This window comes from Danio rerio, chromosome 9 (genome assembly GCF_049306965.1).
Source record: "Danio rerio strain Tuebingen ecotype United States chromosome 9, GRCz12tu, whole genome shotgun sequence".
Taxonomy (NCBI): domain Eukaryota; kingdom Metazoa; phylum Chordata; class Actinopteri; order Cypriniformes; family Danionidae; genus Danio; species Danio rerio.
In genome coordinates, this window is record NC_133184.1 from 38,643,526 (window position 1) to 38,671,311 (window position 27,786).

General features: G+C 36.7%; 2 protein-coding genes across 20 annotated transcripts; one reads left to right on the top strand and one right to left on the bottom strand.

Moving 5' to 3' along the window:
* On the bottom strand, nucleotides 1-12,951 carry LOC101886505 (uncharacterized). Of its 14 annotated transcripts, XM_073912914.1 has the most exons (10): nucleotides 8,197-8,247; nucleotides 7,011-7,095; nucleotides 6,590-6,653; nucleotides 6,386-6,513; nucleotides 5,107-5,188; nucleotides 4,911-5,025; nucleotides 4,719-4,775; nucleotides 4,508-4,606; nucleotides 4,176-4,274; nucleotides 1,467-3,811 (listed from the first exon to the last, which is right to left on the bottom strand). In XM_073912914.1, the coding sequence occupies exons 2-6, from the start codon at nucleotides 7,075-7,077 to the stop codon at nucleotides 5,007-5,009; spliced, it is 360 nt and encodes a 119-aa protein (XP_073769015.1). In that variant the 5' UTR covers nucleotides 7,078-7,095; nucleotides 8,197-8,247; the 3' UTR covers nucleotides 1,467-3,811; nucleotides 4,176-4,274; nucleotides 4,508-4,606; nucleotides 4,719-4,775; nucleotides 4,911-5,006. The 14 variants fall into 14 exon arrangements, 13 of the variants coding, with proteins under 13 accessions (XP_073769012.1, XP_073769015.1, XP_073769013.1 ...); XM_073912911.1 differs by lacking the exons at nucleotides 4,719-4,775; nucleotides 4,911-5,025; nucleotides 5,107-5,188; nucleotides 8,197-8,247 and adding exons at nucleotides 1-251; nucleotides 482-600; nucleotides 720-784 and having other exon boundaries at nucleotides 3,756-3,811; nucleotides 4,508-4,590; nucleotides 7,011-7,171; XM_073912912.1 differs by lacking the exon at nucleotides 8,197-8,247 and adding an exon at nucleotides 12,753-12,951 and having other exon boundaries at nucleotides 4,911-5,188.
* klhdc3l (kelch domain containing 3-like) lies at nucleotides 12,717-27,786 on the top strand. Of its 6 annotated transcripts, none has more exons than XR_012385551.1 (9): nucleotides 12,717-12,819; nucleotides 14,965-15,159; nucleotides 15,272-15,354; nucleotides 16,886-16,964; nucleotides 17,802-17,848; nucleotides 17,924-18,044; nucleotides 23,011-23,191; nucleotides 25,424-26,183; nucleotides 27,210-27,786. XR_012385551.1 is itself a non-coding variant. In XM_073912908.1 (8 exons), the coding sequence occupies exons 2-8, from the start codon at nucleotides 15,125-15,127 to the stop codon at nucleotides 26,016-26,018; spliced, it is 1,137 nt and encodes a 378-aa protein (XP_073769009.1). In that variant the 5' UTR covers nucleotides 12,717-12,819; nucleotides 14,965-15,124; the 3' UTR covers nucleotides 26,019-26,884. The 6 variants fall into 6 exon arrangements, 2 of the variants coding, with proteins under 2 accessions (XP_073769009.1, XP_683707.1); XR_012385550.1 differs by having other exon boundaries at nucleotides 25,424-26,176; XR_012385553.1 differs by having other exon boundaries at nucleotides 14,965-15,155.

Here is a 27,786-nt window from a genome sequence, read left to right on the forward strand (position 1 = left end):
CATCTATTCATTCATTCACTCATCCATTTTGGAAATACCTAACCAGACCATCAGTTTGCAGTCACTGCTGAGGTGTGATTCCCATTTCTTCTCATGTCCCAGACTAATCTGCAAAAGACAAAAACAAGACTAACAGAGCCTCTATATGCTGACTGATCTCCAGCAATAAACAGTGTTCTCCAGTGTTCTTCAGATATTCTCCACTGATGCTCTTGTGAGTCTCCTTCTTCTGCCTGTTGTGGTTCCATTACCTACAATGTAAATTACAGCCACAGACAAGGCATTTATCTAACAATCTATGCCCACCACCACCCCTTCCTCTTGAAAGGGCATCCATCCATGCACCCATCCATCTCTTTTTGAAGGATATTCCTGATCATCAGTATCCAGTCATTGTTGAGGTCTAAAATTCCTATTTGTCTCCACATGCTGCACTCCAGTCTGTAAAAGACAAAGACAGGACTAACAGAGCTCTACATACTTGCTGAGCTCCAGCAATGCACAAGATGTTCTCCAGTGTTCCTCAATGAATCCCCACAGATGCTCTTGTGATTGTCCTTGTTCTGCCAACAGTGTGTCCATTACTTGAACAAGAAATACCTGCCACAAACAAGACATTTATCTGACTATCTAAGCCCACCTCCACCCCCTTCCTCTTGGAAGGACATCTATTTATCATTCATTCATCCATCCATCTATCCATTCAGGAAATACCGTACCAGACCATCAGTTTGCAGTCACTGCTGAGGTGTGATTCCCATTTCTCCACATATCCCAGACTAATCTGCAAAAGACAAAGACAGGACTGACAGAGCTCTACATGCTGACTGATCTCCAGCAATAAACACAGTGCTCTCCAGTGTTCTTCAGATAAATGTCCACCGATGCTTTTATGAGTCTCCTTCTTCTGCATGTTGTGTGTGCATTATCTGAAAAAGAAACATCTGCCGCAGACAAGACACCTACCTGACTATCTAAAGCCAGGCTCAGACTACAGAAGTTTTAGCCCAATTTATTTTCACCTTCCGTAAATTAGAGATAAAATCATGTTGAGGACTTTGATTGGTTTCGATTCTCAGCGCAGATTATCTGTTATTATCGTTAAATAAAATCTTTTGATCTTGAACACAAATCAGAGCCTCCCTGATCAAAGCAAACATGTTTGACATGCAGGATTTTAAGGCTTGCGGGCTTATAACAGCTGTTCCAATCTATTCCGTATTGACAAAGTCATGAGCTAGGGAGAATTGTGTTGTTTTCAATAAATAAATAAATAAATAAAAATAAAATAAAATTTATTGAATATGCTTGAATTATCCTTTGTTATTAGCCAGATTTAACATTATTATTATACTGGTGTGCAGATATTTATGACACGTGTAGCCGGGTACTAAAACGCTGCCAGTTATCTCCATATCCAAAATGATTAAACATATTAAATTGTTTTTAGAATTTTTTTTTTTTTTCTGTGATGAGGATAGAATTAGTTTAATAGCCTAAAAAAATTATTAGGACTACGACTATATAGCCTAGTCCCATAAACTAAGAAAGAGTAGGCTAAATCTATAAGATAATTTTTCAAGTTATGAGAATATTTAGACAGAGACCGATAACTGAAAATCAGGGATTATTAATTATAAAATTTTTCTACACTACTGAGCTTATTAAATGTGCAACAGGTACAATTTCGCTTTTAAATAGACTATAGCAATCTAATAGGCTAGGTTATTGCCAGTCACAGCACAGACATCGCAGCAAGACGGAGAGATTAAAATTATTGTTATAAATATTAATATTATAGGACATTTGTTTAGACATATTGTGCAAATGAACAAGCAACATATTTTCATTCTACAGTCCACTGCCTGCATGTCATACCCTGAGAAACATCCAAAATGTCTATTATTATTAGCTGTATATTAAACACATTTATGAAACGAATGTTTGTGTGTGTGAGAGTGAGAGAGAATTTAGCAGATACTTGCAGCTCACCTTGTGTGTATTTATTTATTTTTATAGGCTAACTGCATGAACAGCTATGCAAACTGAGACGTAATGTAGCCTATTTTGAGCGCAGGTTATTGTTTTCCTAAAGTAGCAATTGGTCAAATATTACAAAAATAAAAATAATAAGTAATAAAAAAGTGAGTTATTCACGTTTGTGGCTGTGACAATGGCCTCCAAGCATCCCTAAAGAAAGAGCTGGGGAGAATCACATCAGTTTTAATAAATAAATAAATATAGGTTAATTTATAATATTTTCCAGAGATGGGTTGCAGCTGGAAGGGCATCCTGTGTAAAAACTTGCTGGATAAGTTGGCGGTTCATTCCGCTGTGGCGACCCTGGATTAATAAAGGGACTAAGCCCACAAGAAAATGAATGAATGAATAAATAATTTATAATAGGTTACGCGGTGGTGCAGTAGGTAGTGCTGTCGCCTCACAGCAAGAAGGTTGCTGGTTTGAGCCTCGGTTGGGTCAGTTGGCATTTCTGTGTGGAGTTTGCATGTTCGCCCCATGTTTGCGTGAGTTTCCTCCGAGTGCTCCAGTTTCCCCCACAGTCTAAAGACATGCGGTTCAGGTGAATTGGATAAGCTACAATTGTCTGTATGTGTGTGAATGAGACTGTATGAGTGTTTCCCAGTGATGGGTTGCAGCTGGAAGGGAATCTACTGCGTAAAAAAAACATGTGCCGGATAAGTTGGCGGTTCATTCCGCTGTGGCAACCCCAGATTAATAAAGGTACTAAGCCGACAAGAAAAGAAAATGAATGAATGAATGTATAATTTATAATAAGCTTAAATTATCGTTTTTCATTAGCCACTAACCTTATTCTGTATGTGCGAATATTTATGATTGTGATGTGTAGCTAGGTCTACTACTTTGCAGTTATCTCTAAAAAACATAATGATTAAACATTATAATGTGCTTTAGGAAATTAAAAATACATATTTTCTCTGAGGGCTTTGTATAGGATAGGGGATAGAATAGTATGCACTGTATAAAAAACCATTAGGCCTGCATCTAGTCCTGTAAACCTATATGCTATGACAGTTTTTTTTTTCAGAGAGAGATAACTGCAGACCATATTTTACATTTCTTTCAGTGAATTATTATATGTTTTACACTATATAGACAGTGCAACAAGTAACATTTTTGCTTTTGAACTAGAAAGCACAGCACATCACGGCATGATGGACAGATTATAAGCCAATTATTATTATTATTATTATTAGATATTCGCTTGGACATATTTCTTATTGGTCACCATTTGTTTAATTTAAAACCACCAATAACAGCTACACAAATAGAAACCTAATATATTTTGAGTGCATAATAGTCGGTAGTGGCAGTTGGTCTAATATTAGTATAATAATAAATGATATTTTTTCGTGAAGAGAGTGATGTGTTTTATCGGTCACTATAATCTTAATCCGCTTGTTAAGTATGACGTCAAGCAAAGCCGCTTCCGGGTCCAAGCGCTATATCAAACTGTATGGGGAGACTCATCAAATGGTAATAATAAATGTTTACAAAGCGATGTAATACTTTCAGTATTACAGTTTAAATATCTTGTAGTGTGCGCACGTTTAAGATTTTAGGTAGGCTAATTCACCTAAGATTCTCCTCATATGTGTGTTGCAACCAGATTTCATTATTGGTTAGGACTTTAAAACTCCTGTAGTCTGAGCCTGGCTCAAGCCCACCACCACCCCCTTCCTCTTGAAAGGACATCTATCATCGATAGGTGATACCTGACCATCAAAGTCTTATCATTGTTGAGGTGATTCCCTAGTTTCTCCACTCCACTCTGTAAAAGACAAAAACAACATCAATAGAGCTTTACCTGCTTGTTTAATACTAACTATCCATCTATCTGTCTGTCCGTCCATCCATCCATCCATCTATCTCAAGGAAAACCTGACCATCACTTACTTCATAAAAATTTAAATTAAAGATTTTAAATGTTTTATAAAATTAATTTGGTTTAACTTAAAAATTGAAGGCTGTACCTAAATTGTTATGATGTACTTGTCATTACTGAGGTGTGTTTCCCTGTTTCTCCACATGCTCCATACTAGTCTGCCGAAGACAAGTATATCCAATCTTTAACTAATCTTAATACATTTTTCTGAAAGCTAACTCCATTGTTCGATCTGTTTTAGCAGTTCTACCTGCTTCCTGAGCTTCAGGTCTTCAAGTACATCTCCACCGTTTCCCTTATGAGTCTCCTTCCTTTGCCTGCTCTCTCTCATTACCTGAAAAAGAAAAACCTGACACAGACAAAGCCTAATTACTATCTATACCAACCACCACTCCATCTTGAAAGGACTTCCATTCATCCACCCCTCCATCTGATTTTTTTAAAATAAAATTTATAGAATACAATAATATTTCAGTATGAATGCACTGCTTACACTATTATACTACAAAATGGTGTAAAATAGTGCATAAGAATGCAATTTGGGACACACCTCCTGTATAGACAGCACTGACAGAGCCCTACCTGCTGTCCTCCAGCATTTTTTAAATCAATGTCCACTGATGCTCTTGTGAGTCTCCATCTTCTGCCTGCTCTCTCTCCATTACCTGAAAAAGAAAAAAACTGACACAGACAAGGCCTAATTAACTATCTATACCAACCACCACTCCTTCATCTTGGAAGGACGTCCATTGATGCACCCGTCCCACTAATTTAAAAAAAAATAAATTCCTACAATGCAGTCATTGCTGAGGTGTGTGATTGCTTTTTTTCTCCATGTGGTTAAGCCAATCTGCAAAATACAATAGAAAGATTTCAAGTCATTAATTAATCTTAATACCATTCTTTGATACCATTCTTCTATCTCCCTATACTCCCAAACTCCCTATACACTATCAGAGTTGATTCTTAGATATCATTTACTTACGTCTCCTGTGATAGTGTGACAGCACTAAAAAAAACTTTAATAGTTGTCCACAGATGGTCCTTGTGAGTCTTCCTCTTCTGCCTGCACTTTCTCCCATTACATGAAAAAGGAAAACCTGATACAGACAAGGCCTAATTAGCTATCTATATCAACCACTACTCCTTCATCTTGGAAGCACATCCATCCATTTATCCACCCGTCCATCTGATTTTTGGTGGTTTTTCTCAGTGGTTGCTGAGGTGTGTGATTCCTTTTTTTCTCCATGTGGTCCAGCCGATCTTCAAAATACAATAGAAAGATTTCAAGTCATTATTAATCATAATAGCATTCTTTGGAAGTTTAATCAACCCTTGTCTCCAGTCTGGTTCTGTAGTTACATTAACAAATAATGTTTCGCAGCTATACATAAATACTCTACAAGATGACAATTTATAAACTTAGAATGGTTGAATGTGTTACAATAATTAGTAAAACTGTCAGTAAAACAAATAACAATCAAAAGCTACAAATGTTAAACAGGTCGACAGCACAAATTACAAATAAATAATACAACAGCCAGACAATCTATCCTTCAATAGACGTGCAGTAATATTCAATGTGTTAAAGCTGATAGCATACAAATACATTATAACAGATCAATTTATCTGACAATATAACAAATAACAATCTGCAAATGTTAAATTAGATAGCGATATACAAACGAAGCATACAAAAAATATTTCATCTATCTCTGTCTATCTGAAGTAAATACTACAGTAACCATCACTTACTGTCACTGTAAAGCTGTGTTCACACTTGACTTTTCTCTCTATAGACTTCCATACATACGCACGCGAATGCGTCAGACCGGAAACGCAGGGTCATGCATTAGTTTTCGCAGTTTGCTGCAGTGCAAAGTTCAAACTTGGTGAACTCCGACCGGCGAAATCGCGTCACTTGACTGCGTGAGACCAATCGAGGAACAAAACATGACCTCTCTGGACAGAAATTTAAACATGGAGCAATCGTTCGCCTTTTTGTAATGTCTAATAATCTTGTTTAAACCCGCCCCTTTTTGCAGCGCCCAGAATTTCGCACACACAAACTCTAGTGCAGGGGTGCTCAACCCTGTTCCTGGAGATCTACCTTTCTACAAAGTTCAGCTCCAACCCTGAGCAAACACACCTGAACCAATTAATTAGGACCTGAACAGCACTTGATAATTACAGGCAGGTGTGTTTGATAAGGGTTGCAACTGAAATCTGCAGGAAGGTAGATCTCCAGGAACAGGATTGAGCATCCCTGCTCTAGTGTGACCGCAGCTTTAGACCAGTTTCTTCACCCAATAAAGCACCACAAGCACCCTCACCTGAGTCTAATTAGACACACACCTGACAACCATCATCATCATCATTATCACAGCACTATAAAGACTCACTCACATTCACTCACTGTTCGGCCTCGTCGCTTGTACAGAAAGAACTGAACTCACTTACCATCAGTGTTGATTCGTAGATATCGGTTATTTGCGTCTCCTGTGATCTCCATTGTCTCTCCTAGTGTGGTGTCTCTTGGTTGCTCATCTGGCCTTTGGTATCTGTGGTATCGTCTCCAGTCTCCAAGCCTACACAGTCAAATATCCAGTTTATTTTCATGGACTATTATCATCTGCATCAATATACTCACCTGCTCATACTCACCTGCCATCCTGTACATAAACATTGTTTATATTGTTCACCTGAATGCCGTCCCTTCTGTCACACTCTGTAAAAGAATTTAAATATGTCATTTTTAAATGTTTTATAAAGTTCATTTGATTCAACTTAAAACTGTAAGGCTATACCTAAATTATTATGATGAACTTGTCATTACTGAGGTGTGTTTCCCTGTTTCTCCACATGCTCAATGCCAGTCTGCCAAAGAGAAAGATATCAAGTCTTTAATCTTGATACATTTTTTTTTTTTTGGAAACTAACTCCATTGTTCAGTCTGTTCAAGCAGTTCTACCTGCTTCCTGAGCTCAAGGTCTTATAGTATATCTCTACTGTTCCCCCTGTAAGTCCCCTTCTTCTGCTCCACTCCAACCTGCAAAAGACAAAAACAACACCAACGGAACAAAACCTGCTGTTCTCCAGCATTTTTGTCCACCGATGCTCTTGTGAGTCTCCCTCTTCTGCCTGCTCTCCATTAGCTGAAAAAGAAAAACCTAACACAGACAAGGCCTAACTAATACCAGTGGTTCTCAAAGTGTGGTAATGTTACTCGAGCTCCCTTCTAGTGGTATGTGGAGGAACCACTAAATAATTGTAAAATATATATATATATATATATATATATATATATATATATATATATATATATATATATATATATATATATATATATATATATATACACCCTTTATTTAAACTGTGGAGTTTGCGTAAACTGTACACCTGACCACGACTTTGAGGCAGACTTGGGTAAGGTTCGCAGATGCTCCGTCTGTGCACACACAGAGACTAACTTTAATTTCTTTGTTTCTCCAAGCATGGCAAATTTGCTTGAGAGTTTGTCTATGAATCTATGTTCTGTGCCCCAAGCCATTTGAATCTGAGGGAACAAACTTAATTGAAAGCCACGCGGCAAAAATTACAAATCAATAATACACATTCAGATTCATTTAAATCTGAGGTAACAAACTTAATCGAAAGCCACACGGCATAAATTACAAATAAGAAATACAACAGCCAGACAATCTATCTGGCAATACATGTACAGTAATATTCAATGTGTGTTAAAGCTGACAGCATAGCCTACAAGTAAATTATAACAGATCAATTTATCTGATGATCCATAACAAATATCAATCTGCAAATGTTAAACAAGATAATTAGCAATATACAAATGAAGCATAAAAACAAACAAAATATTGTATTGGTCTACCAACCTGACAACATGACAAATGGCATTCTACATTTATAAATAGGCTACTAAAGAAGATAACAGAATATAAATCTAGAAAAAAAAAAAAAAAATATATATATATATATATATATATATATATATATATATATATATATATATATATATATATATATATATATATATATATTTAAAATCCTAAAATTTACAAGTCAACAATCTAGCCATCTCTAATTACAACATGCACTGCTATATGCAGTCTAAGCGAAAAAAGTAATATAAGACGATCTGAAACGATATGACGGAGACAAATAATAAATACTTTGTGTCCTTCACCAAAAGTATGTTGAAACAATCAAATATAATAACCTAAAATTATACTTTTAGAAAGATCTTTACATACCGCTAATGTCAGCGACGGTCAGACACCTAATGCGGGTCACACTGGTTTCTCAACGTCATCGACGGTTTTTCGAACACATTCTTTTTTTAGAACGCCACTCACTATGGAAACGTCAACGCGGCCGCCATCTTAATCCGGTCATCAGTGCGCTACAAACAGACGCAAGTGAACAGAAGAGCTGCTGTTTTCTCGGATATAAAATACTTATATTTATTGACTGATTATATTTTATGGTGTGAAAAAAACTCCATTTACCTGGAAGTAAGAAAGCTCAAACGTGTTATAGTATAAAGAGAGATGTATTATCAATAAAAGTATCTCCTTTATCAAAAATAGTGCTGGAATCTTCTTTTATCTTGCAGTTTTAGGAAAAACAGTTAAAAGTAATGAGTACAAATTATTAAACAAAACAGAAATTGGGGTGGGGGGGGAACAGGGGCGCTAATAATTCAGGGGGGCAAATGATTCTGACTTCAACTGTATAATGTGTGTGTGTGTGTGTGTGTGTGTGTGTGTGTGTGTGTGTGTGTGTGTGTGTGTGTGTGTGTATTTCAGGGGGCTAATAATACTGACTTTAACTGTATATTAGCCCCCTGAATTATTAGCCTCCCTGTTTATTTTTTTCGCCAATTTCTGTTTAACAGAGAGAAGATTTTTTTCAACACATTTCTAAACATAATAGTTTTAATAACTCATTTCTAATAGCTGATTTATTTTATCTTTATCATGATGACAGAAAAATATTTGACTAGATATTTTTCAAGACACTTCTATACAGCTTAAAGTGACATTTAAAGGCTTAACTAGGTTAATTAGGTTAACTAGGCAGGTTAGGGTAATTAGGCAAGTTATTGTATAACAATGGTTTGTTCTGTAGACTCGAAAAATATTTATTGCTTAAAGAGGCTAATACTTTTTCTTTTTTTTTACCTTAAAATGGTGTTTAAAATTTTAAAAACTGCTTTTATTCTAGCCGAAATAAAACAAATAAGACTTTGTCCTGAAGAAAAAAACATTATCAGACATACTGTAAAAATTTCCTTGCCCTGTTAAACATAATTTGGGAATAGTTTAAAAAAGAAAAAAATCAAAGGGGGGTGGGGGGTGGGGCTAATAATTCTGACTTCAACTGTATATATATTAGGTCTAAGAACAGTTCTGACGACCTCTAGTGTTGTGAGAGTATATTCGCTTGCTCAGGGGAAATAATTATTAGCAATCTGTTAGTTCAGGATCATTTTGTAGAGCATGATGTTCAGTGTTAGAGCATTTGCTGCTGTCTTGAGTATGATGTTGTTGAATCAAGAACTAGCTGTAAGTCCGTAAACAGCATATAGCATTAAAGTCTTTAATCACTGAGGTATTTTAGTGCTATAGTAGGAAGTGTATGCATTATAAACCAATGCTTATTGTTTTTTAGGGAATAGTGAAGCTACCCTGTCTTCTTACTGAAATGTGTGGTTGATATTAGCATACACTCCCCTTCATGGCAAGCTCCAACATGTATGTGTACATCTTTGTTTAATTTTCTGAAGTGGCAGGTATGCAGGAAACAAAGTATTAGTCAAAACTATACGTAGGAAGATTCATTCTGTGGTTTTTGCTGCTTCAGGCTGGTGGTTGAATTTGCCTGCTATTGTGAAACATCCCTCAGGCTGTTTGGAAAATGGACATTAGTTCACTGACAGAATGTCACACTAAATACTTTAATAAAAATAATCCACTGAGCTGTATTTTCATATGGACTGAATCTAAGCCACTTTCCCACTAAGCGGGTGTCTGTTCTCTTTGCATAACCGTTCCATTCCGTGTCGATCCAGGCCTGTCAGCACAGATATGGTTTCATTTTCCACTGTAGTGCTCTCTGGTATGTACAAATACGCGAGCCAGTGCTTTGGTAACACAAGTTTAATGTAAACAATGATATGTCTGAGGATAACATATTTCTGTTTTAGGGACACATTTTTTCTGAAATTTACATTTTTAAAAAACATCAAATAAATAAATATAGCACGCTTCTGCACCAAGAGCTCTGCCAGCATGATTTAATGGGGTATATACACACAGACCTTTAATAGCAGCCAGCCAACCTCAGTGCTTTCAGTTTTTTCATTATAAAATTAAAATGTTTACAGTCTGATTTCTTTAAAAATCAGTGATATTCACTGCATAGATTTAAAATGTGTCTCAGGCCAGACAAGTAGCCTATTTAACTGAATGTGTTGTAATTACATTACAACATCACTGCTGTAAAAGGAACCTTACTAAATAGAAAATAGTCACATTAAGCTTTCACTGGAAGTTTATCATTGGCTGAAAAACACAAGCATATACCCCATTCTGGGTCGAAATGGTTTGTAATTGTGCTGCCCCACTCCAGGCTCATGTGGAAACACAACTGAAACTGTAACTTATTGTTTTTAAAACCGCTCAGCACAATACTGGAAAAGTGAGGAAAACAATTTCATAAACATGATGAGTAATAGTTGTTTGTTATTTAATTGAGACTTTGCATTTTTTGCCACGGTAGGGAATTACATTTACTGTATATTACTTCCTGTTGGTTTTCTATTTTGTAGTCAGTCTGTAGTCTTTTAATAATGTGAACCTTTCGTATCTACAACCTTAGTATCAGTTCTTTATCAATGGGATACGCACAGGACTTTTTCATTTTCATTAGGCCAGCTCAGTCGCTTCCGGTAAAAACTGATGTGTTTCTTTAAAATCAATGATTTTCGCTGCTTGATTGATATATGATATAAAGTGGGTCTCAGACTGCGCATTAAATTATATTGTAATAAAATATAATATATAAAATATGGAAATAATTTACCTTACCTATTTAAGCCTACAAGTTTCCATTCCATTCCTCAAAAATATTTTTTTTCAACAAAAAAGAAAGGTGGGGGGGGGTCATTTTTGGGTGAACTATCCCTGTAGCATGATGACCTTTTGCAATATTATTTTCTATTCAATTGTTTGTTTTAGTTATACTTGTGATGAAGTGGTTACAAATTATTAGAAATTGAAAGTCAAAACTAAGTTGTTTTTCTAAATGTGTACATTCCTTTTTTTTGTAAAAGAAAATACTTTTTAAAATTTCCATTTATTTCAATGTATTAATTTAATACAATTTTTAAAGGGGGAGATATGAACAATATCAACATATATCAACAATATCAACAATATGAACATTATACAGACTTGTACAATTCACATAGCCTTTTGATTTTTTGAGAGTAATATGGACTCAATATAATGATTAACTTTTTTTAATTGCAATAAAATTAGCATTTATATCTGACAATTTACATTAATTTATATGAAATTTGGCCGTTAAAATAAAAAAAATTAACAAAAAATAATCAATGGGTCTTTTTGTCCCTTAAGTTTTCAAAACTTCCTAAAAGAATCTCTTTCCAATCTTAACTAATACTTTCATAATTAAATGAACAGTGCTCTCTGGCCTCTGCTTCCAAAAGCTAGACCTTATCTATATATTTTTTTCAATTTAGATAAATAAGGTTTGGCAGGATGTATTTGTATATCACTCATAAATTGATTCTGCAATATAAGTCTTATTTGTTTTATTTCGACTAGAATAAAAGCAGTTATGATTTTTTAAAACACCATTTTAAGGAAAAAATTATTAGCCCCTTTAAGCTAAATTTTTTCGATAGTCTACAGAACAAACTATGGTTATACAATAACTTGCCTAATTACCCTAACCTGCATAGTTAACCTAATTAAGCATTTAAATGTCACTTTAAGCTGTACAGAAGTGTCTTCAAAAATATCTGGTAAAATATAATTTACTGTCATCATGGCAAAGATAAAATAAACCAGTTATTATAAACGAGTTATTACAACTAGTATGTTTAGAAATGTGTTAAATAAATCTTCTCTCCATTAAACAGAAATTGGGGAAAAAATAAACAGGGGCTCTAATAATTGAGGGGGACTATATATATATATATATATATATATATATATATATATATATATATATATATATATATATATATATATATATATATATATATATTATATGATGTTTTCGTGTCATCATGTTATGATTTGCAATGTTGTGAAAGTATACAGTTAAGTGCATACATTAAAAAAACAATACAGAGACCGACGTGAAGCAGCAGCAGCTCCATGCTTCGTGTGCTTAAGTTAAATAACATATTTTCGGTGAGGGCGCTACAGTAACAGCTTTTTGACAGGCATATTTTGTATTTAGTACTTTCGAGATGTCTTTAAAAAAGTCCATAAGCATATGTCCTTTAAAAGTCAAAGTTTTGTGTCTGCCTCGTAAGATGCCTTGAAGTTGATAACGATCTATCTTGGATTTCTGTAAATGTACAAGTTCTCGCACAGCAAGCATCATATGTGCGATATATATGTTGGTGTTCTGGCTATTTTTGTAAGTTGGTGGGGGTGTTTTGGTTATAAATGGGAGTGTGTTTAGTTCAGACCCCTGAGAGAGAGAAGAAACGCTTCAGAAGATCCTCCCTCGTCCCTCCCTCTTGTATTCAGCGATACTTTATACATACCTCTGTTTCGCTCATCCTTTTCAATGAAGATAACGGGAGAACAAACATTGACAGACGATTTGAAGCGGTAAGGGATTTAAAACTACTTTTCATAACAAACTCTGATTAACTTCACATTTAGCAATAACATAAAAATCGCGCGTTTTCGAAGTATCTTTTCCACCACTCGTTGCTATCAAGCTTTGAAACAGTTCCTCGCAGTCATGTGACACATTCACTACTTTATTTGGGTAACGTAACGAGCTAACTTACGTTATCTTTTGAAAGTAAACACGTTACCCATTGTAAATCGATTCGTTTTCAATGTTCTAGTTATATTCGCACCAATGTCAATTACGTAACTTGATAGTAAGCTATACATAACGGGCTGGGCGTGAAGTCTGTTATTACCATGCCGTGGTCAGCAACAAATACACTTCAAGTCGACAAACAGAATGCTTTCTTGTATTAGTGTGCAAATAAATTATGTTTACGTTGAGAAAAGTACGAAGAATCCCTTAGTAAACGTAATTTCAGATGTGTATCCCCTTGAATGAGAAATTGTGTTTTTTAATTTTATTAATGTATATGCAAGCTATATGAAACATTAATATGATGTATAGACATTATTATGAAAGAACAGTATAAAATGTAAGTGGGTGGTTTTTGAATCGTACATCAATCGTTTTTGTATAGAAAGTGCAATAATCATATAATAGACCTATGTAATATATGGGAATCATAATTTATGGCCTAGTCGTGTAGCTTCTTTTAAATTATAGTTGCCATAAAAACCTTGATATCATTGCACATAGAGATGACTATAGCTCATTGTATGTAGCCTACATATGCTTTCTGTAGCTGTTTCAACAAACTCATCGGGGTGTGAAATAAGCAACATTCTCCCACAAGCTGGAGTTTATTTGTCTGTCTAAATTTGAAAAGAGAGACACCAAAGTGAGGACAGAAACAGGATTTTTACCATCAATGTTTATTAAAATTTCTAAAGGCGAGATTGGTATGTACTTACATATCATGATGTGATATCCATGGTTACTTTTGATGTTTTAAGAGGTGCTGGAGTGCACCAAGTAGTGCTGTGCGATGAATCGATATCAAATCGCTATTTGAAATTTTACAATTAGTTAATCGCAAGAGGCTGCAATATATATATATATATATATTTATATATATATATATATATATATATATATATATATATATATATATATATATATATATATATATATATATATATATATATATTAACAAAAATAATGAATAACATCTGAGGTGAAGTGCTTCAAAACCATTCCGCTATCAGAAAATGAAACATGCTAGACTTTTTGAGATGGTGTTGTGAGGCATCGCAGACATGATATTGGTGTTGTGATCTATGCTATTACACGAGAAGAAACGATTGAATCTTGTGTTACAACACCCATTTGTTGCTTACTACTCCCAACAACACCATACATCTAGGAAAATTTTAAGAGCTAGAACTGTTGTCACGGCTTACAGATTATTGAGATGAAGCTTAAATTACAATAATCAGCTTTAAAGCAAATCGCAATGTCCGTCTGAAAAAAACCCCAATTAGGTATTTTTCCCTAATTGCCCAGCCCTAGCACCAAGTAACCTTACGAAGAGATTTGAAAAAATGAAACATAAACACCTTTTTATATATATATATATATATATATATATATATCTTTTGCATGCTTCATTTGTTTTTATGGTCTCAGGTAATGCATAAAATAAAATAATTTTTAAAGGAGGTGCATATAACCGTGTGCAGACTTAAATTCCTCTTGCTTCATTAGTGTTTTGGGTCTATGCACAAAGTAAACTGTGTGTTTAGATGTTGGACATCTAGCACTGCTCCTCTTCTGTGAATTTAACTGTTCAGAAAATATTTAAAACAACTACTTTGTATAAGGATAAAAATCATCTAAATAGAAATATTTTCTCTACATTTTTCCTCAGTATTCTTATTTTATATTGATCTTTGTCCATTTTAACTACAGTACGTGATGTAAAACACGCAGCATTGCTTACTATAAATACTGCATAAGTGTTTTCTTGTCAAATATTTGCTCAACACTTACCTAATGCCTCACCTGACACCGTAATAAAAATTCCTTTCTTTGCAATATTGTTGTCCGACCATTCACGGAAGTACTTAACCTGACTTCATGAGTATTCCCTGTGCATTTTGTGCTTTTCTTCGCAGAGATTAACCCATGAGACTCTCGGAGCCCAAGCATGAACCAGGGGAGCGGTGCTTGCTTGTGGACTCCAGTGCCTCAGCAATGCCCTGCACCATGTGATCGTTACAAGCATGCTTCTTGTGCCCACAGAGGACATGTTTACTTGCTAGGTGGCAGAGAAAAATGCTCACTGAGAGATTTCTGGAAATACAATGTGGGTAAGTCATTGCTAGTTATCTCAGGCATTTGACGCCTGTGCTTGTTATTACACAGTATATGGATTCTAAAGAATTAGATAATTTGAATTTAAGAGGATTTCCGTATTTTTAGTCTGTAACGACTGGGTTGAGCTTCCCTGTGATAGCGAAGAAGCACCTGAAGAAGTGGAAGAGCACACCATGGTAGCACACCAGGTAATTGAAAGTCACAGCATGAACAATATGACATTTCAGACTAACAATTTATCACAATTACATAGATTTCTATATTCATATATCCTTATCATATCCTCTACATGGAAAAAAAAAATAAAATTTACTTTGTGTAATTTGCTTAACCAAGTTTGCTTAACTAAGTACATTAACATTGTTTGTCAAGTAATTATTACTTAATCATTTGACGTTTTCTTTGTAATACTTTCAAGTACATTTTACTCCCTTTGTTTGTAAATTTTACATAAATAATAATTTTCTATTGAAATGTATTCTTTATCTAAAACATTTAAGTAAATAACACAGCATGTCTTGTTGGAATATGACAACATACGGACAAAAATTGAGATAATGGGGTACACCTAACCGAACAGTGAATTCAATACTTGATGCACAATACACGACTGTAACAGTTCAATTAGTATTCTATTTGAATTTGCCATTTTGAGTATAAAAAGCTTAGATGTCATAAAATAGAAGTTACTACATCAACAGCAAAATAAACTATACAACAGTGTAAATAAACACTTACTGGCCACTTTATTAGGTACACCTTTCTAAAACCGGGTTGGACCCCCTTTTGCCTTCAGAAATGCCTTAATCTTTTGTGGCATAGATTTAACAAGGTACTGGAAATATTCCTCTGAGATTTTGGTCCATATTGACATGATAGTATCATACAGTTGCTGCAGATTTGTTGGCTGCAAATCTCCAGTTTCACCCACCAAATCACCCAAAGGTGCTCTAAATTGGAATTTCAGTGAGCCTGTGCGAATTGTAGCCTCAGTTTCTTTTTTTTAGCTGACAGGGGTGGCACCCGGTGTGGTCTTTAAGGTTTACGCCTCAAGATTCAACGTGTTGTGCGTTCAGAGATGCTCTTCTGCATACCTCAGTTGTAACGAGTGGTTATTTCAATTACTGTTTCTTTCTATCAGCTCAAACTTATCGGCCATTCTTCTCTGACCACTGGCAACAACAAAGCATTAGCGCCCACAGAACTACCGCTCACAGAATATTTTCTCTTTATTTGATGCTCGGTTTGAACAGCAGCAGATCCACATGACCATGTCTATATGCCTAAATGCATTGAGTTGCTGCCATGTGATTGGCTGATTAGAAGTTTGCGTTAAAAAGCCGTTGGACAGGTGTACCTAATAAAGTGACCGGTCAGTGTAACTGTTAAACTGGAAAAATTGCTTGCCCAGTGTTTCCCAGTGCATGATGGGAACAGGAATATCAAATATTTTCTTTAGTTGATGTTTCCTCAGAGAACTGTTGTAAACAAACAATAACTAATGAACTTTTTCAAGGTTTTATTTATCCAAGCTTGAATTGAGCAATAATGTAGTATTTACATTTGATTGTCTTTGTTCTTGCCTGAAATAAGTTAATTATTGTTGAAAGTACACTGATGTTCTGTAGTATCTACCTAATCACAGAATAGATATTTATCAGTGTTATATAACCATATTGTAAATAAGTGCCGTAACCGAATTTCTTATTTTTTTCTTAGGGATTTTTATATGTCTTTGGAGGATTGAGAGATTCATCATATTCTAACTCAAAAACACCTCTTTGGGTGTTTGATACAGGTATTTGTTTTTTATTAAATCCATATTTAAACATAAAAGTCTTTTTTACTTCATTTCATATCACAAAGTTCACCTAAAAATGTATATTATGTCATTATTTACCAACTTCATCCACACCCGTTATTTTTCATTGAACACAAAAGAAGATACTGTCACAATCACTAGTCTATCTGATCTAGTGCATACAGATCGCTGGAGAACTACAAATCTGCCACCAAAGGCACTACAAATCCTGCAATGCACCAAATACTCAACTGTTCCAGTTCTTTGATTACACACACACAGCTGGGAGCTGCTCAAATACTGATTACATGGACTACATGGACCATATATACAGCAAATAAAAACGAAAAAAAAAAAACGAGAGATGAGATGAGAAGGAAACACAAACTGAAATATATAGTCCTGGTAATGAGTGGGAATGACTCACAGCTGTGTGTGTGTGTCCAAATGACCATTAGCTGAAGCAGGGGAGATAGGTGCAAAGCATTCTGGTAGTAATAGTTATTTTGGTGTGTGTGTGTGTAGTTCACCAGCGAACTACAGTCCCTAGATCCCTAGATTGGTGGTGATGGTTACAGATACTTTGAAGAATTTGGAAACCGATACCCATTGACTTCCATATTATTTTTACAAACTATGGTTATGAATGTCAGTGTCTACCGGGTGCCAACATTCTTTAAAACGTCTTCAGAAAAAAGAAATGAGCTTGTATTTAAAAAAAATCTGAATTTGTATGTATTTTTGTCCCCTTATGCTTTAGTAATAGTAATACTTTAGCTGTATGTATGTATGATTATTGCTGTTTTTACCTCTTCAGTTTTATTTTCTTTGCAGGTAAAGAGTGCTGGATTAACTGGAAAGCTGCCAGTGTGGCCCTACAGGTAAACAGATTTTTTACAAAGAGTTACAGCTGTAACATCAATGATCTTGTGTGATACAGCAAACTGTTTTTGTAGGGAGTGACACCGGGGAACAGAAAAGGTCACAGTGCAGTCATCTTGGGGTCATCGATGTACATCTATGGTGGATACATTGATATAAAAGGATCGACAAAGGAATTTTGGAAATTTGATTTTGGTAAGTATTATCTTATTTATCTCACTATCATTATTATGCTGTTTTGTAAGCAAACAAATCCAAATATTCAACATTTACTTACATGCACACTGTATAACATTCAAAAGTAGAGAAGAGTTTGTAAATACCTGGTTTAATAAAATCTTCATAGTTCAGGATTAGGAATTTTAGTTCGAAATTTTAGTTGCGCAAACATTGCTAGTCTCTCACAGACATGGCTAGTCTTTTAAATACATGGCTAGTCTCTCACAGACATGGCTAGTCTCTCAAATACATGGCTAGTCTCTTACAGACATGGCTAGTCTCTCAAAGACATGGCTAGTCTCTCACAGACATGGCTAGTCTCTCAAAGACATGGCTAGTCTCACACAGACATTGCTAGTCTCTCACAGGACATCACTAGTCTCTCACAGGACATCACTAGTCTCTCACAGGACACCGCTAGTCTCTCACAGACATTGCTAGTATTTCACAGGACATGGCTAGTCTCTCACATGCATTGTTAGTCTCTCACAGGAAATTGCTAGTCTCTCACAGACATTGCTAGTATTTCACAGGACATGGCTAGTCTCTCACATGCATTGTTAGTCTTTCACAGGACATCGCTAGTCTCTTAAAGACATCGCTAGTCTCTCACAGACATTGTAAGTCTATCACAGGACATCGCTAGTCTCTCAAAGACATCGCTAGTCTCTCACAGACATTGTAAGTCTATCACAGGACATCGCTAGTCTCTCAAAGACATCGCTAGTCTCTCACAGACATTGTAATTCTATCACAGGACATCGCTAGTCTCTCAAAGACATCGCTAGTCTCTTACAGACATTGTTAGTCTATCACAGGACATCGCTAGTCTCTCACAGACATTGTTAGTCTCTCACAGGACATCACTAGTTTCTCACAGACATCGCTAGTCTCTCACAGACATTGTTAGTCTATCACAGGACATCGCTAGTCTCTCACAGACATTGTTAGTCTATCACAGGACATCGCTAGTCTCTCACAGACATTGTTAGTCTATCACAGGAAATTGCTAGTCTCTCACAGACATTGCTATTCTCTCAAAGACATCGCTAGTCTCTCACAGACAATGTTAGTCTATCACAGGAAATTGCTAGTCTCTCACAGACATTGCTAGTCTCTCACAGACATTGCTATTCTCTCAAAGACATCGCTAGTCTCTCACAGACAATGTTAGTCTATCACAGGAAATTGCTAGTCTCTCACAGACATTGTTAGTCTCTCACAGGACATCACTAGTTTCTCACAGACATCGCTAGTCTCTCACAGACATTGTTAGTCTATCACAGGACATCGCTAGTCTCTCACAGACATTGTTAGTCTATCACAGGACATCGCTAGTCTCTCACAGACATTGTTAGTCTATCACAGGAAATTGCTAGTCTCTCACAGACATTGCTATTCTCTCAAAGACATCGCTAGTCTCTCACAGACAATGTTAGTCTATCACAGGAAATTGCTAGTCTCTCACAGACATTGCTAGTCTCTCACAGACATTGCTATTCTCTCAAAGACATCGCTAGTCTCTCACAGACAATGTTAGTCTATCACAGGAAATTGCTAGTCTCTCACAGACATTGTTAGTCTCTCACAGGACATCACTAGTTTCTCACAGACATCGCTAGTCTCTCACAGACATTGTTAGTCTATCACAGGACATCGCTAGTCTCTCACAGACATTGTTAGTCTATCACAGGAAATTGCTAGTCTCTCACAGACATTGCTATTCTCTCAAAGACATCGCTAGTCTCTCACAGACAATGTTAGTCTATCACAGGAAATTGCTAGTCTCTCACAGACATTGCTAGTCTCTCACAGACATTGCTATTCTCTCAAAGACATCGCTAGTCTCTCACAGACAATGTTAGTCTATCACAGGAAATTGCTAGTCTCTCACAGACATTGTTAGTCTCTCACAGGACATCACTAGTTTCTCACAGACATCGCTAGTCTCTCACAGACATTGTTAGTCTCTTACAGGATATTGCTAGTCTCTCACAGGACATAACTAGTTTCTCACAGACATTGCTAGTCTCTCACACAAACATTGCTAGTCTCTTACAGACATTGCTAGTCTCTCACAGGCATCCCTAGTCTCTTATAGGTCGCAGGACATCGCTAGTCTCTCACAGGCATCGCTAGTCTCTCACACTGCTCTGCTGTGATCTTGATTAGCTCTTCTTCTGTCTCTTCACAGTTCAGTGACTCTCATTTCTCTCTCAGCCGTAACATTGTCGCAAAAAGAATTGCCAAATATTTTCTGGGCTTTCATTTTCTTTATTTCATTATTGCAGTGTTTTCAGTTTAAAGGAACTCCTTTACTCATTACTGTGTGATGTGTGACAGGGCTCATTGTACTGCATGAATGGGTGGTGAATTCAGGGAAGGAACCACATGTTGTTGAAAGAGCTTATGATAAACATTTGCATTCACTCTGCCATGTAAAAACCCCACTTCTGCTGCAGACAATATCAGACCTTCACACTTCCCCCTTCACCTCTACTGACTTCTGCACACATTTTGGGCTCACTATTTCCCCAGTTAGATGAACTTTTGGTCAGTTCTCTGCATTGACAGTTACTGCGTTGAGTAATCGGCTTGACCCACGGCACGTACCTGGCACGTAGTCATGCATCTATTCTTCTGTTTGCTGTTTGTGTTGCTCTGCAATAACACTTAAAAAACGCTAGCTGACAGTAGGTTTTCATGTTCCTCTTTTTTCGCTGGTATTTAGTTTTTTTTTAACGCTACAAGTAGCTAAAACTCGCTCATTCAGTGGCAGGAACCGGCGGATATGCAACAACTTTAATCATAAGGTAAACACAGAACTAAAGTCTCCATCTGGAGCTACTTCTTGTGACTCGACACTAGTAAACACTTGCTCCATCAGGCTTGCGAGTCTCAGTACCACTCATGCTCTTCACCACTACCAAGCTGACCAATCAGAGAGATTGCACTATACGTCGTTGCGATGTGTTTTTTGAGAGAGCCACGGTGAGGGCCATGTGAACGCGTGCAAGCTGCACCGGACCGTACACGTATGCTTGATGCAGAAGAATAAATCAGCCTTTAGTCTAGTCGTTCGATTTTTCTGCTGATGAGAGGTTTGTCAGTGGAGTGTCAGTACAAATTCTATTAAACTTAGATCCTTACACTATGTTTACACGACCATATTTTTAAGTAGGTTTTGGAATATTGGCACATATTACCAAGTAAAATCCAGCATGTGCATCTAAAAAGTTATGTGATTTTGTTTAACAGATCATGTAGTATACGAAATGAGAAGCCATTAATGGACAAACCAGCGGATTGACCACACTGCACCAGTGTCACGATACTGGAATTTGGTACTATTCGGTACTGAAATAAAAAAACAAAACATCAATTTCTCGCCAACATTTGAGCACTATTGAGTATGTTCTTAAACAGCGCTGATTGGTCATTAGCCCCTTTCACACAGTGATACTGGTAAATATCCAGAAAATGTCATGACTTTACCGGTAAATTTATAAAAAAGGTGGTGTTCACACAGGCAGGGACGTTACATAATTTTTCCGGAAAAGACCATTCACACATCCATTCCAAAATACCAGTAAAATCTGGCATCATTAACCAGAAATGAGCTCTAAATGGCTTTGCTTCATGCAGCTGTTTTGTGAGACATCTAAAGGTGGAAATGCAAACTGCAGCAGCTCAATGTTTACACACTTGACTAAATTACCAATTAATTACCAGCTAAATGTGTCTGGAAAAATATTCAAAGGCTTTTATTTTCATAAACTGTGCGGATGTAAATGCATCTGAGTGTTCTGGTTGGCTGAAGTAGACGTCTCACGTCAGCGCATTCTAGACATGAACACGCTCTTTCCGGCAATCTTCCCTTTGTATTTACACAGCACAGCATTACCGTTAATGTTTCAACTCTCTTTCCGGAAAAATGCCAGAACGAATTTACCGGTATTTTCAAAACGGGCCCGTTAACACATACAGACCTTTCCGGAAAATTGCCGGTAATTTTCAGAAAGGTCTGCATGTGTAAAAAAGGCTTTTCATGTGTAAAAGAGGCGTTTCATCAGCGGATCGCTCGCATGTCAGCTCATAAACAGACCAGCTGATCAACACGAATTTGAAACCCTCCAGTATCCCTGTATCTGTGTTTGCGCTTGGTGAATAATGGTGAAACGGTGACCTTCACAGCCAACCACAGTCATTTCTATTGAGCATGTAATCACAATGGCCTATCAGCAGTGTTTAAGAATGCACACAAGGGAACGTTTTAAAAACTTCAATACTGAATGGTAGCAAAATTTCAATTTGGTGACAACACTGCATTGCACAACATCTGAAATGTTGTTTCGGTCATTCTAAAATCCCTCAGCCAATGTCTGTCATCACAGTGGTTTGGTAATATTACCTTTCAGAACTGACTTAAGCGGTTGTGCTCCCAAAGAGCGATCTAACCGATCTAAAAGACATCGCACAATCATTGAATTTTATCTTATGAGGTGCAAATAATTTATCATATAAGAAAAAGGCCTACCTTCTCTTACTAAGCATTTTTCTTTTTGATATTTGGCTACTGTTTATCAGGAAGTAACTATTCTCTTTGACTCATTGATAAAAACAGTGCTTTCTTTGCATATATTTTTTGCAATATTCCAGTTTTGTGCATAAATCCAATTCACATATTTGGATGGAAACAGCTATTAAACTGGTGAGCAATTCCGGTTGCAAGATTTAACCAATTGCTAATTGAATTGATCGAAACTTTGAATTATGACTTGAATATGCTATTTTACTCTTGTTAGGATAATTTAAAATTTAGACCTCAACATTTTGGAAACTGTAGATCGTTCTCTAATTTTGATCTCCACTGTAATTTCTATAATTTACACACAGTCGGGCGACTCTTCTAAAAAAAAATATTTTCTACATCTTACTGTAGAATCCAGGCTGTGGTCTCTACGAAGCAGTGCACAAGTTGGGCCTGGTCCCAGACACAGTCACTCAGCTGTGACACACGGGGAATGGATGTACCTCTACGGTGGCTTGCAGGGCTTGAGAGAACAGAAGGACCTGTGGAGCTGGAGTTCTGCCAGTCAAACTTGGAGCTGCATCAAATTCCAGTGAGTTTCTTGAACAACATTCTATCTATCCTTCAATCAGTCATAGATCATCTTCTGCTGATCGCAAAAATTGGTGTAGAAATAACAGGAGGGTCATCCATTAATGAACAAAGCTCTAAATTTTGGTATAACAATGGCTGACTTTAAGAAGTTAGACTGTGATAGGAAGTTGATCACTCGCCACTACAAAAAACTGAAAATACTTCCACATTTTAGTCCATTTTCAGTTTTAATTGTGGGCTACTGTGTGGGGAAGGAATAATCATGAGATTGGCCCAAGTTTGAGAAGTTAATAGCTTCAAGTCAGTCATGCAGCAATATTGGCTTAATATTAGTCCATTTAAATTCTTAAACGGGATAATAGCGGGATAGAATGGTAGAATACAGGAGAATCGGGTTGACAGGCATGTGTCATGCTAATTGTTAATGGTGTTATCAATCATCCTTCAGCAAAATAATCAAAATATTCATCTTTATCGGAACATTACCTCTGTTCTTCTCACATTTTTCCTCCTCTTCCTTTAATTTTTTCCTCCCCTGTGCACCAGACAGTTTGGGACGTTTTAACATGTTAAGCTTGTTGACCCATCAAAAAAAACTAACTCTGTGTTGCAGGTAGAGTCTAATTATTAGTCTTAGTCAAAGTTAAATGAATGTGAGCTTATTCTTTTCTGAAGTCTTAATACCAACTAGTTTTTAGAATAGTGGAAGTTACACTTTTTTCTTCCCCCATTTCTGGCGCCCCCCTGGATGTACTGCGCCCTTCATCGCATTTGCCTATACTGCCTATGCCACGATTTACTGCTTCTTAATCTTAATGGCCTAATTCTGTGGACTAATTTTGTAAGTACATATTTTAATGCATTTGTTTTTATTAAAGACAAGAAAGAATGAAAATATAAGTCCATGTGTGTTGGCTTTACAACAGGCTGAATTATCTGAGGAAAAAAGAAAGAAAAAATAATTAATTAACAGTATTTATCAACATTAGATGTGGATTACAGGTACAAAACTCTAATGTAAATCACTGATAAGAAAAAAAACACTAAAACTGTGTAGTATTGTACAAAAAAAAAGAAAACATTAAAGTGACACGCATGGAATTCTTGGAAAGTCAAATTATAGTAATTCACTGTATACATTAAGGAAATTTACTCAGTTTCAGTTTTTTATTATTAAAATCACAGTCATATAAATCTCTGTCACATAAAATTATAACCATTTTCAAATTAATATATGTATTAGACCCATGTAATATGATTAATTATTATAAAAGTGTGTTTTTATCATTTATTCAAATAATAAAAATAAATATGAACTTTTATACTGTGTAAATGGAGTGTTTATATAAAAGCCTTCATAGATTGCTTTTACTTTTTGGAAAGTATGGGCGCCCCTTGCATAAGGATGATCATATTTTGAGATTGATTCCATTTAAAAGACTTAAAAACCCCTGCCTCTTCATATGTAAACTGCAAAAACATTTTAGACCACTTTGAAATGATGCATAGTGAAAGCAAACAATATTAACCAATGTTCAACCTTGATTTACTTCATGCAAAACATACATACTATAAATAACATATGCGGCCCTGGGATATTCACTAACTGTATGCTGCAGTATTGCAAACTTATTTTTTACAACTTCAAAAAATGTAATTGTGAGTATATCATTGCCTTAAAGCAATGATCTCAAACTCAATTCCTGAAGGGCCGCAGCTCTGCATAGTTTAGCTCCAACCACCTCCAACTCACACCTGCTTAATAGTCTCTAGCAGTTTTGAAGACCTTCATTAGTGGAATCAGCTGTGTTTGATTAGAAATGGAGCAAAACTGCACAGAGCTGCGGCCCTCCAGGAATCCAGTTTGGGATAGTTCCCCAAAAAATGACAATTCTGTCAGCATTTACCCACCCTTTTTTTCGGTCCAAACCAGTTTAGGTTTATTATTCTGTCTATTATAAAATAAGATATTTTGAAAAATGTTTGAGACCACTAACCATTGACATCCATAGTAGGAAACAATACTATGCAAGTCAATAGATACAGGTTTTATCATTCTTCAATATATCAACTTTTTTTGTTCAACAAAATAAAAAAAAATCTGGTTAAGTGGTAAATGTTGACAACACTCTCATTGTTAGGTAAACTATACCTTTATGTCTCTTTTTAAAACAATCTACAGATCTGAAAACACTCTCTAATACAGCTATTATTCCTTCATACCCTGCAGTTCAGGTCCGTCCAGGCTGGTTGGTCACTCAGCTGTACTGTTTAAGGACAGCATACTGATATTTGGAGGAGGTGAAACCCAGAGTTCCCCTCAGAACAGTTTGTGGAAGTTCAACCTGGAAACCCAAACCTGGAAGAAGCTGCCATTGCTGCCTGGATCAGCCTCTGTGTACCGGATCCATCACTGCAGTGTTGGCTTAGGGCAGAGTTTCCAGCCAACAACACAGACTAGCATCTATTACAGGGAAATACCCAACTCTCACAACATCAAGAACAAGCTAAGACCCTTCAAGAACAAGTGCCAACCTTCCCGGACCACTTTACAGGAGCCATGCATTGAGCTCCAGACGTTCCACAAGGAGAGTAAGAAGTATTTAGCAGATTTTAGCATCACACTGAAAGACTCTAAACTAAAAGGCAGCTGTCTCACCTTTGAGAATCAGGAGGCTGTTGGTGAGAAGAGGAAAAGTTGTGAGCTGGCGGAGGAAAGCGAGGATGAGATGTTCCTCCACATGCCGGACTTGATGTTGGTTCTGGGTGGCAAACCTCTGCAGGGACAGCAGGGGATTTCAGTGTGGCATATGACCGTGGCGTAAATTACCATGTTCTTTTGCTTTCTCTGTGAGAAAAAAAAGCAATAGTAGGTCAATCCTGTGGGGAAATTTAGACTTTCAAGAAATCGTTTACATACTGTGAAGGTGAAATTTGTTATTTTGCATGCCCTTAGCTAATGATTGATTATAAAGTTTGTTTGGCATTCTGTCTCGGGAGAGAGCCCTGAGCTCATATGATCCTCGAACCTGGGGCTCCCTCCCATTTGAGGGGGGAGTTTGAGCTCAGGTAGATCTCCCCTGCTGTAGTAGCTAATAAACAGATTGTGTTTGCTCTTAAGAGATAACTACTTACTAGGAGCATTTCTATGGTGCTGATTTGGGTTAGTCAGTTAACTTAAGTTGCATGTTTTTGGACGTGGGAGGAAACCGGAGAACCTGGGGGAAACCCACATAAGCACGGGGAGAACGTGTAAACTCTGCACAGAAATGTTGGCTGGCTTGGTAAGGACTAGAACCAGTGATGTTCTTGCTGTGAGGCAACAGTGCTAACCACTGGGCCAGCGTGCCACTCATCTAGGAAAGGAGAAGGAGAAGGGCTGGAAGGGGGGATTCTTCAAAACAATGATGGCTGTTATATGGAACTTAGAGTATTTATAGTCACTTAGGAATCGTCTGATTGGTGAATCATAGGTGAAGTTTATTCATAAACAAATTTCGAGAGTATCACATGCTTATGATTGTTCACAGCTGTTCCAACTTTAGCCAATGACTGATTATCCTATCAGACGATCCTTAACTCACTATAAATAACCAGACTTTTCTCATCTCAATATCTTCGTCTTGAAGAAACCCCCCCACCCAACCCTACTTGCCCTCCTTTCAAGCGGGCGTCACGGTGGCCAGCGATTAGCGCTGCTGCCTCACAGGAATAATGCCCCTGGTTTAATTCCTTTCCAAACCAGACGGCATTTCTGTGCGGAGTTTGCTTGTTCTCCCCATGGTCGCGTGGGTTTTCCCCGGGTCCTCCGGTTTCCTCCCACAGTTCAAAAACAAGCACTCTAAACAATTAATCAAAATACATTAGCTAAACTCTGAGTACACCTTTCAGTATACATATCTGACACTTAGCTACAACAAGCAAGAGGGAGAGTCATCGAGATCTGCCTGAGCTCAAACTCCCCTCTCGCCTTGCAACGGGAGGGAGCCCAGGGCTCGAGGATCTTATAAGCTCAGGGCTCTCTCCCGGGACAGCACGCCAAACTAGCTTTACTATCAATCATCAGCTAAGTGTGAACTCTTGAAATTAAATCATGCGAGACCAGCTGCAAGCAATCATAAGCATGTGATCCTCTCGAAATTAGTTTATAAAAAAACTTCACTTAAAACCTATTATGCAAAAATGACTTTTATAAGGGGTTTAAACACAGTTGTGTTGCAACAGTTTGTGAATATAACCAGCTTTTAATGGTAAAAATGTATTAATAATATTAATATTTTTATAATGACACTTCATAAAAACAAGCTGCAGAAACACTTTGATTGACATTCTTCCATTGTATGTCGTCAGAGGAGGAAAGCCCCGCCCATTACTGATGATCTCTCCCTATTTAGCATAGGATGTTAGTCTTGTTTTGAAACGGCTGCTTTGTTGATGCCATAGACTGTAAAAAGTATGGTATCAGTGACATCACCCGTGGGTTTCTGAAGAGTGTAAATGAAGCTAGTAGTGGGCGTGGCCAACAACCATTTTGTTCACGTAACCAATAAAAGGAGCGGAGGCGGAGCTACAGACGCCTGCTAGCATTTTTCT

Bases quoted from the DNA above. Each gene is read 5' to 3' on its own strand.
- klhdc3l (XM_678615.8), top strand. From the start codon at position 14,997: ATGAACCAGGGGAGCGGTGCTTGCTTGTGGACTCCAGTGCCTCAGCAA. The intron at 15,160-15,271 runs GTAAGTCATTGC...CCGTATTTTTAG, and splicing joins TTTCTGGAAATACAATGTGG to TCTGTAACGACTGGGTTGAG. The intron at 17,849-17,923 runs GTAAACAGATTT...CTGTTTTTGTAG, and splicing joins CTGCCAGTGTGGCCCTACAG to GGAGTGACACCGGGGAACAG.
- LOC101886505 (XM_073912909.1), bottom strand. From the start codon at position 12,845: ATGAAAAGTAGTTTTAAATCCCTTACCGCTTCAAATCGTCTGTCAATG. The intron at 6,654-7,010 runs GTTTTGTTCCGT...ATTCTTTTACAG, and splicing joins AAAATGCTGGAGAACAGCAG to AGTGTGACAGAAGGGACGGC. The intron at 4,591-6,385 runs GTAAGTGAGTTC...TTTCTTTTTCAG, and splicing joins TCTACGAATCAACACTGATG to GTAATGGAGAGAGAGCAGGC.